We start from the raw sequence: 12,412 nt of genomic DNA on the forward strand, positions 1-12,412 counted from the left end.
AAAAAAAAAAAAAAAAAATAGTTCAGCTCACGCCTATAATCCCAGCAATTTGGGAGGCTGAGGTGGGTGGGTTACCTGAGGTCAGGAGTTCAAGATCAGCCTAGCCAACAAGGTGAAACCTTGTCCCTACTAAAAACACAAAAATTGGCTGCGCATGGTGGCACACACCTGTAATCCCAGCTATTCGGGAGGCTGAGGCAGGAGAATCATTTGAACCCAGGAGGTGGAGGCTGCAGTGAGCTGAGATGGCACCACTATACTCCTGGGCAACAGAGTTGAGACTGTCTCAAAAAAAAAAAGAAGAAGAAGAAAGAAAGAAAAAGAGAAAGAGAGAGAAAGAAAGGAAAGAAGAAGGGAAAAAAAAGAAAGAAAGAAGGCACTCAGGCAAAAATAGTTCAGGCCAAGCACACATGGCTCATAACTATAATACCAGCACTTTGGGAAACCAAGGCAGGAGGATGGCTTGAGGCCAGGAGTCAAGACCAGCCTGGACAACACAGCAAGACCCCGCCTCTACAAAAAATAAAATAAAAATGGTTCAAAATTATCTCCCAAATACATGCTTGTTATTCAGAGTCATTACTCCAGCGAAATAAAATGAGAAGGTTAAACCTTCTTCTTTTTCTCTCCCTCCCTCTCTCTTACACATACACACAAAGGTCAAACAGATATGCATCAATGTGTTAACAGTCAATGGATACCTCTGGTGGTGGAATTCTACATGATTGATTTGATTGAGTGATTGATTGACTGATGCCGGGCCTCTCTCTGTTGCCCAGGCTGGGTGCAGTTGTGTGATATTGGCTCCCAGGCTTAAGCAAGCCTCCCACCTCGGTATCCCGAGGAGCTGGGGTGACAGGCACACACACCACCACGCCTGGCCAATTTTGTATATTTTTTGTAGAGACGGGATTTCATCGTATTGCTCAAACTGGTCTCAAACTCCTGGGCTCAAGCCACCTGCCTGCCTAGGCCTCCCAAAGTGCTGGGCTTACAGGCACAAGCCACTGTGCCCGGCTTATGATCTTAATTTACTTTGTTATGCTTGTTTATCCATCCTGAAATGTGTGTGATGAACACATATTACTTTTGTTATGAGGAAAAGACACACCCCCAACAAATGTTTAAGAAAGAAAAAATCTACCACCAAAGGGGGTCCCAGATGACAGGGGATGTAACTGAAAATGACAAGGGGAGCTTATGGGAGGGAACAGGTGCGGGCTGACTGGGCAGAAGCCAGGGAGGCAGGAGGTGGAGGCCCAGGAGGGTGTGGAGGGCAGGACCCCAGGCAGGAGGCTGGGGTGAGGCCCACCCCTGGGGCCCCTGCAGGGGACAGCTGGTGGCAGAGAACAGAGTCTCCACGTGCCTGCCCCCTGCACCCCTGCAGACTATGCCCACTCCAGCCCACCCACCCGCTCCGGTGTCTCAGCTGCTCCAGACAGGCTCTCAGAGGGTGGGCAACTGGGCCATCAGGGGCAGCCAGGGCGTTTGGACACCTGAGGCTGGGCCTGGGGACAGCAGTGTGGCTGGGAAGACCTTGACCTCCCTGCTGACCTCTCCACCCTCATCTCCCCAACTCCTCTGGTCCCACCTTTTTTTTTTTAGACAGAGTCTCACTCTGTCGCCAGGCTAGAGTGCAATGGTGTGATCTCGGCTCATTGCAACCTCCCCTCCCAGGTTCAAGTGATTCTCCTGCCTCAGCCTCCCAAGTAGCTGGGATAACAGGTGTGCACCACTATGTCCAGCTAATTTTTGCAGTTTTAGTAGACACAAGGTTTCACCATGTTGGCCAGGCTGGTCTTGAACTCCTGACCTCAGGTGATCCATCCACCTCTGGCCTCCCAAAGTGCTGGAATTACAGGTGTAAGCCGCTGTGCCCGGCCTGGTCCCACCTCTTAGTCGCCTCCTGAAGAAATACAGACTGCCAATTGCATTTGATTTTCAGATAAATAATAATGTTTTAGCAAAAGCCTATCCCTGATAATACGTGTGCTTTCCTGTTACTAAAAAATGATTTGTGTTCTGAAACACAAATGTAACTGGGCATGTTGTATTTTATTTGCTCAGTCTGGTAATTCCACCTCCAGGCTGATGCTGGCGCCGTCTCTGCCACTGACTTGTCACCGCAGGCCCTTCTGAACCTCAACTGCTCCAGGCTACAAAACGGATATCAACCCAGTTGCACCAGGCTGAGGCGCTGGAAGGTTCAAAGAGAAGGCGGGCATTCCCGCAGCTCATGTGTCCCGCAGGGTACAGAGGCTTCGTGACGTTGAGTCCACGGGGCGGTTCTTAGGTCAATGTTGCAGACGGGGAAACTGAGGCTCAGAGAGAGGAAAGTGATTTGCCCAGCTATTTTCTCTCTCTTCTCCAAAAAAGGCAGAGGAAGACCTGCGCCCTGAGGGCTGGCAGCAGCAGGATGCGCAGCGAGAATGATATTTGATGATAACAGCCCTGCACTGCATAGTCTCATTCAGTCTTTACAACCACCCCACTGGATGGGAATGAACACTCCTGCCCGTTTAGGAAGAATCCCGTTCATGGGGAGGTGGGATGGCTCACTTGCCCAAGGTCACCCAGCAAGGACAAGGTTGGAGTCCTTTCTTAGAGCCTGACACTATGGCGCTCCTTCAGGCAGGAGACGCTTCGCACAGGGTCCAGGGGGCGGCAGGAACTTAGTACCCAGTGGGTACTGGTATTAACAACAACGGCAAGGTTCCTCTGGCAGAGCAGGGCTTCCTGACCTCGGCACCGCTGCCCTGCAATGAATGGTAGGGTGTTCCGCAGCATCCCCGACCCCCACTTCCCACCAAATGGATGCCTGGAGCACCTTCCTTCCAAGTTGTGACAACCAAAATGTCTCTGCATGTTCCCTGGGGGCCAGAATCATCCCTGAATGAGAATCACTGATTCCGAACAGGTCCTGGTCCTGAATGGGGCTGGCAGCACAGGGGCACCGAGGAGGGAGTGGGGGCACTCACACTCTGCATCTTGGCCTCCGTGTCCACGATGTTCTTCTCCACCTGGTCGGCATTCTTCTGCAGCTGCTCGATCAGCTCTGAGAGCTCCTTGTTAGAGATGCTGTGGGCAGAAGCCGAGGGGAGATAGGTGGGGTGCCTTGTGGGCTGTGCCTGCACAAGCATCCCATCCACCAGCTGGCCCCGGCCCCACGCTCTGAGCAGGAGCTGCCTACAGAGCCTTTGAGGGAGTTGGGCTGTTCCTGTAGGGCGACGTCACTAAAGCCATAGAGACAAGGCAGTGCCTGGCAAGGAGTAAGCCTCCAAATTTTTTTTTTTTTTTTTTTTTTTGAGATGGAGTCTCACTCTGTCACCCAGGCTAAAGTGTAATGGTGCGATCTCACCTCACTGCAACCTCCACCACCCAATGATTCTCATTCCTCAGCCTCCCCAGTAGCTGGGATTACAGTTGCACACCACCAAGCCTGGCTAAGTTTTGTATTTTTAGTGGAGATGGGGTTTCACCATGTTGGCCAGGCTGGTCTCGAACTCCTGACCTCAAGTGATCCATATGCCTTGGCCTCCTGAAGTGCTGGAGTTACAGGCATGAGCTACTATACCTGGCCAGCCTCTGCTTTGATCATTCTCTCTACTGTTTCTATTTTTTATTTTTATTCATTCATTATTTTTTTTTTTGAGATAAAGTCTCCCACTGTTGCCCAGGCTGGAGTGTAGCAGCACAGTCATAGCTCACTGCAGCCTCCATCTCCCCGTCTCAAGCAATCCTCCCAGCTCAGCCTCTCAAGTAGCTGGGACCACAGGCACATGCCACCACTCCCAGGTAATTTTTACATTACTTTTGGTAGAGAGCGGGTTTCACCATGTCACCCAGGGTGGTCTCGAACACCTGAGCTCAAGCAATTCGTCTATCTCGGACTCCCAAAGTACTGGGATTACAGACGTGGGCCACCAGGCCCTGCCTACACATTTTTTTTGGAAAGATACAGTCTTGCTCTGTCACCCAGGCTGGAGTGCAGTGGCATGATCACAGTTCACTGTAGCCTCGAACTCCTGGGCTCAGGCAATCCTCCTGCCTCCGCCTCTTGAGTAGCTGGGACCACTGGCACCACCACCACACCTGGCTTCTAATGCTTTTTTTTTTTTTTTGAGACAGAGTCTCCCTCTATTGCCCAAGCTGGAGTGCAGTGGTACAATCTGGGCTCACTGTAACCTCTGCTTCCTGGGTTCAGGTAATTCTCCTGCCTCAGCCTCCCGAGTAGCTGGGACTACATACAGGCATGTGCCCATCACACCTGGCTAGTTTTTCTGTATTTTTAGTAGAGACGGGGTTTCAACATATTGGCCAGGCTGGTCTTGAACTCCTGACCTTGTGATCTGCCTGACTTGGCCTCCCAAAGTGCTGGGATTATATGTGTGAGCCACTACACCCAGCCTGCTTCTATTTTGCCATGTTGGCAAAACATACCATATTTGAAAAATTGAGAGATAATTCACATGCTGTAAAAGTCACCTGTTTAAAGTACACAGTCAGTGGTATTTAGTACTATATATTCAGAGTTGTGCAACCATCACCACTATCTAAGTCCAGACATTTTTATCGCCCCAAAGCTCCACACCCACAGGCTGTCACCCACTATTCCCCACCCCCTCTAGTCCTAGGCAACCAGAAATTTCTCTCTATGGATGTGCCTATTCTGGACATTTCACAGAAATAGAATCACACAATACGTGGCCTTTTGCATCTGCCTTCTCTCAGCATGATGTTTTCAAGCTTCATGCATATTGCAGTATTGATTAGAACTTCATTCTTTTTATGGCTGAATAATATTCCGTCATGTGGCTACTTCACATTTTGCTTATTCATTCAACACCTGACAACCATCTGGGCCGTTTCCACCTCTGGGCCGTCATGAGAATCACACTGCTGTGAACTTTCGGGAACAAGCTTTTGTGTGAGCAGTCTGATTTTTAACCACCTGACGTTTTTCTTTCAACCACTCATTTTATTTTAGAGTTAAATAAATGTGTTTACAAAGGTAACTTGCTCTCCCCATTTTAAACAGAAAACCAAAATCCCTCACCATGAGTGAATTAGCTGCTAAAATCGATTTCACGGGAATGTAATGGCACTGGGTTCTGTGGTGACACCTGGCTGCCTGCTGCTACTGACAGCCGTGGTAGTGTCAGGCCCAGCCTTTTTCCTGATCTTCTCAGAGAGGTTGAAAGAGAATTGACGCCCAATATGGTTGCTCATGCCTATAATCCCAGCACTTTGGGAGGCCAAGGCAGGCGGATCACCTGAGATTAGGAGTTTGAGACCAGCCTGGCCAACACGGCGAAACCCCATCTCTACCAAAAATACAAAAATTAGCTGGGCGTGGTGGCGGGTGCCTGTAATCCCAGCTACTGGGAGGCTGAGGCAGGAGAATCGCTTGAACCCAGGAGGGAGAGGTTGCAGCGAGCTGAGATCGCACCACTACACTCCAGCCTGGGCGACAGAGCAAGACTCTGTCTCACAAAAAAAAAAAAAAAAAAAAAAAAAAAAAAAAAAAGAAAAGAAAAAGATAAAGAGACTTGAAAGTAGCCTGACTCTCTCCCTCACTGCCTCTGTGTCCCCTCCTGTTACATCTGTCTACTGCCCCCATCCCTCAGAACCACACACAGACCACTCTGGGAAATGCTTCAATGGAAGTTAGTTAAGACCTTGGCCCTGGGAGCAGCTGTGGTTTCAGATCTTGGCTTCCATCAGCCACTTAGTGGCTGTGTGACCTGGCCAAGTTCCCTTGCCTCTCTGCCCCTGCCTGCCAAACCGATAGACTAGAGTAACAGAACCTTTCTCGGCGCTGGGGCGGCAGCGGTTACGAATGAAAGTGAGGCTACACAGGCAAAGGGCTGTGCACACAGCCAGGCACAGACGAAGTCTCAACAAAGGTTTGTGATTCTAGTTGTCAAGGAGTGTTAGCGATCACCCAGCTCTGCCTCTGTTGTTTTGAGACGGAGTCTCGCTCTGTCACCCAGGCTGGAGTGCAGTGGTGTGATCTTGGCTCACTGCAACCTCTGCCTCCTGGGTTCAAGCGATTCTGCTGCCTCAGTATCCCAAGTACCTGGGATTACAGGCGCCTGCCACCACGCTCAGCCTTCTTTCGTTGTTTTCTTTAAACAAAGAAACAGAGACCAGAGAGGGAAAGCAACTTAGCCAATGTCAGCCAGCCAGCAGTGACAATTGCGACTAGTCCCATGTCCCCCACTCCGTCTCCAATGAAACGCACCTGCTGTGTGTGGGCCCAGCACCCAACCCAGACAAGCCTCTCCCTCCCTGATTCACCAGACAGGCCAGGAGGAAATAAGTATTTATAGAAACAGTCATAAGGCTGAAGCAGGCCTGGGGGCTGGGGATGCCTAGGGATGCCTCCAGGCTGGCTGGGTGGGGACAGGGGTGGTCACTGAAGGCTTCCTGGAGGAGGTGGTGTCTGCTGGGTGTTGAAGGAGAAGGAGGGTTCCTGTGCAGAAGGCTTCAGTAAGGAGAGGCCTTAGAGAGGCAGGTCCTGGCGCGTCCTGCAGGGTGGGTCAGGGTGGGGTTCTTGATGGTCAAGGCAGAGGGGACCACCAGTCCTTTAGAGTGATGCTCTAATGATCAAGGTTTTGGGGTCTAGCATGAAAAATTCAGATTTTGGGCCACTAACCCAGACCTGCTGAAACAGGTCTTCAGAGCTGGGCCCAGGAAGCTATATTATTATTGCTATATATAATGTTTTGAGATGGAGTTTCACTCCTGTTGCCCAGGCTGGAGTGCAATGGTGCATCTCGGCTCACTGCAACCTCTGCCTCCTGGGTTCAAGCGATTCTCTTGCCTCAGCCTCCAGAGTAGCTGGGATTACAGGCGCCCACCACCACACCCAGCTCATTTTTGTATTTTTAGTAGAGACAGGGTTTCACTATGTTGGCCAGGCTGCTCTGGAACTCCTGACCTGAGGGAATCCACCCACCTCAGCCTCCCAAAGTGCTGGGATTATGGGTGTGAGCCACGGCGCCTGGCCTATAGTATTATTATTTTTGAGACGGAGTGTTGTTCTATCACCAAACTGGAATGCAGTGGTGAGATCTCAGCTCATGGCAACCTCCGCCTCCCGGGTTCAAGTGATTCTCGTGCCTCAGACTCCTGAGTAGCTGGGATTACAGGTTTGCATCACCATGCCCAGCTAATTTTGTATTTTTTTATTTAGTAGAGACAAGGTTTCACCATGTTGGCCAGGATGGTCTCAATCTCCTGGCCTCGTGATCTGCCCGCCTTGGCCTCCCAAAGTGCTGGGATTACAGGTGTGAGCCACCACGCCAGGCCTATTATTGCTATTTTTATAGGTTCCCCAGGGGACCTGGACACCCACTGGAGTCATGGACCAGCACTGCAGGGGCTGTTGATGTTGGGGGTGGAAATGGCAGTAGCAAACATGCTGGGAATCCACCCCTCTATGACCCAAATCTAGCCTAAGGGCCAGCTTCGCAGCAGACGTGGATATACCAGGGCTGTGGGAACTTGGGGAAACAGGATCCAGAGCACACCTTCTGCAAGGTCAGCGGGGGGCAGCCTTTCCCAAAGTGGGGTCCAGGAACCCAACTCTTAGAAGTCTTATTCTTCCTTGGTCAAGGCAGTTAGGAAAATCCCACCCTTGATATGCTCATGAGCCAGCAAAGGCACTGGTAAGTCCTGCAGTGGAGAAAGCTGGTGTTTGGTGGGGTGCCCAGGAAGGCTTGGCATGGGGAGCTTTGGATGGAGGATCTGGGTAAGAAGGGATAAGCTGGGCTTCTAGAACGGCCAGGTCAGAGGTCCACCCCCTCCCCTCCCTCATTCCCTAACCCCCCACTTCCTGGTTGGGAGGCCACATGGAGAACGGAAGTTTCTGGGCCCCCACATCCCCACCGCAGTCACCCCCACCCAGTCACTGGGCCAGCTGCACTGAGAGGTGGTGAGTCTCCCCCCAAATACTGAACCCCTGACTCTGCAGTGCATGGTTGGGGTCTGCACTGTGGCTCAGGTGGGGGCCTTTGTCTCTCTTGAACACGGCCCCACCTCAGGCACAGGGCCAGCTCCCACGCCAGCCCTTTCACAGACTGCTGCAGATTCCAAAAAAAGCATCTTCTAGACTCTATCCTGGCAGGGCCTATTATTCCAGCCAAAGACCCCACCCCCACCCCGGGGACATGGGAGTTACGGGGCCATGACCACTGCCTCAGGGACCTTGGACTCCTGGTGGGACAAAGCCACGAGCAGCAGCAAGAAGCTCTGGGCAGACAGGCCAGGCCCAAGTCCCAGCACTGGGCCGCTTGCTGCTCAGACAGCCTCAGGCAAGTGCCCTACCCCGTGCAGCCTCAGCTTCTCCATCTGTCCACTGGTAACAACTACAGAGGTGTCCTGAGCACTTGCCACTTGCTGTGGGCTTTGCCAGGCCTCAGACACACTCACAGGCAGCAGCTCAGTATCATCCTCGTGGCCGGGCGCGGTGGCTCACGTCTGTAATTCCAGCACTTTTGGAGGCTGACGCGTGTGGATCACAACGTCAGGGGTTCGAGACCAGCCTGGACAAGATGGTGAAACACCATCTCTACTTAAAATACAAAAAATTAGCTAGGCGTTGTGGCAGGCACCTGTAGTTTCAGCTGCTTGGGAGGCCGAGGCAGGAGAATTGCTTGAACCCGGGAGGCAGAGGTTGTAGTGAGCCAAGATCACACCACTGCACTCCAGCCTGTGTGACAGAGCAAGACCCTGTCTCCAAAAAAAAAAAAAAAATTATATATCGTCCTTGTCCTAAGTCCCCAGGGAGGTTTGTGTACCCCTTTACAGAGGAAGAAACCAACACTCAGAGACATCAAGGCACTGGCCCAGGGTCACACAGCTTGTGAACAATGATTCTCCCCTCGGGCAATCTCATTCCAGGGGCCTGTGACTGACTGGGCTAATAGCTACACACTGGAATGCTAGGAAAATCACACCAGTAACAATCTCCACCATCATAATATCAGCTAATACTTACTCTCTACATGCCAGGCTCCTCACGGTTTCTGACTCAGTCTTTATGACAACACTGCAAGGTGGGTGTTAGGACAGTGGGTAATTGTATTATTATCCCCACTTTATGGGTGTGGAAACTGAGGATCAGAGAGGTTAAGTAACTCTGCCAAAGTCACCCAGCAATTAGATGGCAAAGCCAGGACCCCAGGCCCTTAACAACTCCATGTGACAATCTTACAGGACTCCCAGCACACAGCAGGTACTTCACAGATTCATTTATAATGCCAAGAGCCCAAAGCCACACCAGGACGTCACTTTTCACCCAGTACGATGGCAATAATAAAGAGACAATAACAAGTGTTGACAAAGATGTGGAAATTGGAACCGCTCATGCCTTGCTGGTGGGGATGCAAAACGGTGCAGTTGTGGAAAACAGCCTAGAAATTCTGCAAAAAGTTAAACAGTCACCTTAAGACCCAGCAAGTCCACTCTATGTATTTTTTAAGTTTTGGTTATTTATTTATTTACTTTTGGTTTTTTTTAGACAGAGTCTTGCTGTGTTACCCAGGCTGTAGTGCAGTGGTGCAATCTCCGCTCACCGCAACCTCTGCCTCCTGGGTTCACACGATTCTCCTGTCTCAGCCTCCTGAGTAGCTGGGACTGTAGGCGCGTGCCACCATGCCTGGCTAAATTTTGTATTTTTAGTAGAGATGGCGTTTCATCATGTTGGTCACGCTGGTCTTAAACTCCTGACCTCGTGATCCGCCTGCCTCAGCCTCCCAAAGTGCTGGGATTATGGGCGTAAGCCACCTCACCCAGCTATTTATTTACTTACTTTTTTTTTTTTTTTTTTTTGTTTTACACCTTTTTTTTTTTTTTTTTGAGACAGTGTCTCACCCTGTTGCCCAGGCTGAACTGCAGTAGCATGATCTTGGTTCACAGCAGCCTTTACTTTCCAGACTCAAGTGATTCTCCTGCCTCAGCCTCCCGAGTATCTGGGAACACAGGTGTGTGCCAGTATACTCGGCTAATTTTTCTACTTTCAGTAGAGATGGGGTTTTTCCATGTTGGCCAGACTGCTCTCAAACTCCTGATCCACTTGCCTCAGCCTCCCAAAGTGCTGGGATTACAGGTACGAGCCAGTGAGCCTGGCCTTATTTTTATTTTTTGAGACAGGGTCTCACTCTGTTGACCAGGCTAGAGTGCAGTGGTGTGATTTCAGCTCACTGAAGGCTTGACCTCCCAGTCTCAAGCCATCTTTGTACCTCAGCCTCTGAGTAACTGGGACTACAGGCAGGTGCCACCATGCCCAGCTAATTTTTCTATTTTTCTTTAGAGAGGGGGATTTCACCATGTTGCCCCAGCTGGTCTCAAACCCCTGGGCTCAAGCAATCCATCTGCCTTGGCCTCCCAAAATACTAGGATTACAGGTGTGAGCCATTGCCCCCAGCCCACCCCTACATATCTATCCAAGAGAAATGAAAACCTGTTCCTGGGCCGGGTGCACTGGCTCACATCTGTAATCTCAGAACTTTGGGAGGCTGAGGTGGGCAGACCGCCTGAAGTCAGGAGTTTGAGACCAGCCTGGCCAACATGGCAAAACCCCATCTCTACTAAAAGTACAAAAAAATTAGCCAGGCATGGTGGCATATGCCTGTAATCCCAGCTATGCGGGAGGCTGGGGCAGGAGAATTACTTGAACCTGAGAGGCGGAGGTTGCAGTGAACTGAGATCACACCACTGTACTCCAGTCTAGGTGATAGAGCAAGACTCAGTCTCAAAACAGAAACAAAGACAAAAAAACACAAGAACCAGAAAACTCTATGCCTGCACAGAAACTTGTACATAAACGTTTACAGCAGCATCATTCATAATAGCCTTTTGGCTTCTGCTTTTTAGTGGAAACAACTCAAATATTCATCAGGTGACGAAAATGTCAGTCTGTCTCTATTATTCAGCCAAAGAATGAAGGCGGCACTGACCACTGCTATGGCCTGATGAGGCCCAAGAGTGTTATGCTCAGTGAGAGAGGCCAGACACGAACAGTCCTGTATTACTCCACTGATAGGAAACGTTCAGAATGGAGAAATTTACAGGAGCACAAAGTGGATTCGTGGTTGCCAGGGTCCAGGAGGATGTGAAATGGAGAATGACCGCGAAAGGGTGTGAGATTTCTTTTTGGGGTGATAAAAATGTTCTAAAATCAGCCAGGTATGGTGGCTCACACCTGTATTCCCAGCACTTTGGGAGGGTAGATCACGAGGTCAGGATTCAAGACTAGACTGGCCAACAAGGTGAAACCCTATCTCTACTAAAAATACAAAAATTAGCCGGGCATGGTGGCATATGTCTGTAATCCCAGCTACTTGGGAGGCTGAGGCAGGAGAATCGCTTGAACCCAGGAGGCAGAGGCTGCAGTGAGCCAAGACCGCGCCACTGCACTCCAGCCTGGGTGACAAAGCAAGACTCTGCCTCAAAAAAAAAAAAAAAAAAAAAAAAAAGTTCAAAAATTGATCGTGGTGATGGTTATACAACTCTGTGACTATATGAATAACCACTGGACCAGGCACGGTGGATGGCAGCTATAATCCCAGCACTTTGAGAGGCTGAGGTAGGCACACTGTTTAAGCCCAAGAGTTTGAGAGCAGCCTGGGCAACATGGTGAAACCTCATCTCTACTGAAAATACAAACAATTAGCTAGGTGTGGTGGCGTGCACCTGTAGTCCCAGCTACTTGGGAGGCTGAGGTAGGAGGATTGCTTGAGCCCAGGAGGTTGAGGCTGCAGTGAGCCAAGATTTCGCCACTGCACTCCAGCCTGGGCGATGACAGTGAGACCTCATCTCAAAACAAAACCAGAAACACTGAATCGAACACTTTAAATGAGTAAACTGCATGGTATGTGAATTTTATCACAGTAAAGCTGCTACAAAAAATAAACAGCAAATGCCATTTAGAAATAATAGGGGTTTGTTTCTTCTTCTCTCCCAGGTCAGGTCCTGCCTCTTGTCTCATTCTCCAGGGAGGCTGGCCAGCTGCAGATAACCCCCCAGCAGCCTGGAAGATGCTAGTTAACGCTTAGAGGGCTATTTGTCCTGCCCAGTGCTAAGCAAGTCACATACATTCTAGCTCATCAATGCTACTACCCTGTAAGTAAGTAGCATTGTTCTCCTCAAAAGTTGGAGGATTGGCTGGGTGCGGTGGCTCACGTCTGTAATCTCAGCACTTTGGGAGGCTGAGGCAGGCGGACCACGAGGTCAGGAGATCAAGATCATCCTGGCTAACAGGGTGAAACCCTGTCTCTACTAAAAATTCAAAAAAAATTAGCCGGGTGTGGTGGCACGCATCTGTAGTCCCAGCTACTTGGGAGGCTGAAGCAGGAGAATCGCTTGAACCTGGGAGTCGGAGTTTGCAGTGAGCTGAGAACTCACC

General features: G+C 50.3%; 1 protein-coding gene across 1 annotated transcript in view; it reads right to left on the bottom strand.

The window, feature by feature from the left end:
* Positions 1-12,412, bottom strand: part of PPL (periplakin) — a 58,100-nt gene that overhangs the window by 25,844 nt on the left and 19,844 nt on the right. The window contains exon 2 of the mRNA XM_037730457.1: positions 2,979-3,078. Within this exon, the coding sequence (XP_037586385.1) occupies positions 2,979-3,078 (100 nt within the window). The remainder of the gene's footprint in view (positions 1-2,978; positions 3,079-12,412) is intronic.

This window comes from Cebus imitator, unplaced genomic scaffold (genome assembly GCF_001604975.1).
Source record: "Cebus imitator isolate Cc_AM_T3 unplaced genomic scaffold, Cebus_imitator-1.0 Scaffold346, whole genome shotgun sequence".
Lineage (NCBI taxonomy): Eukaryota > Metazoa > Chordata > Mammalia > Primates > Cebidae > Cebus > Cebus imitator.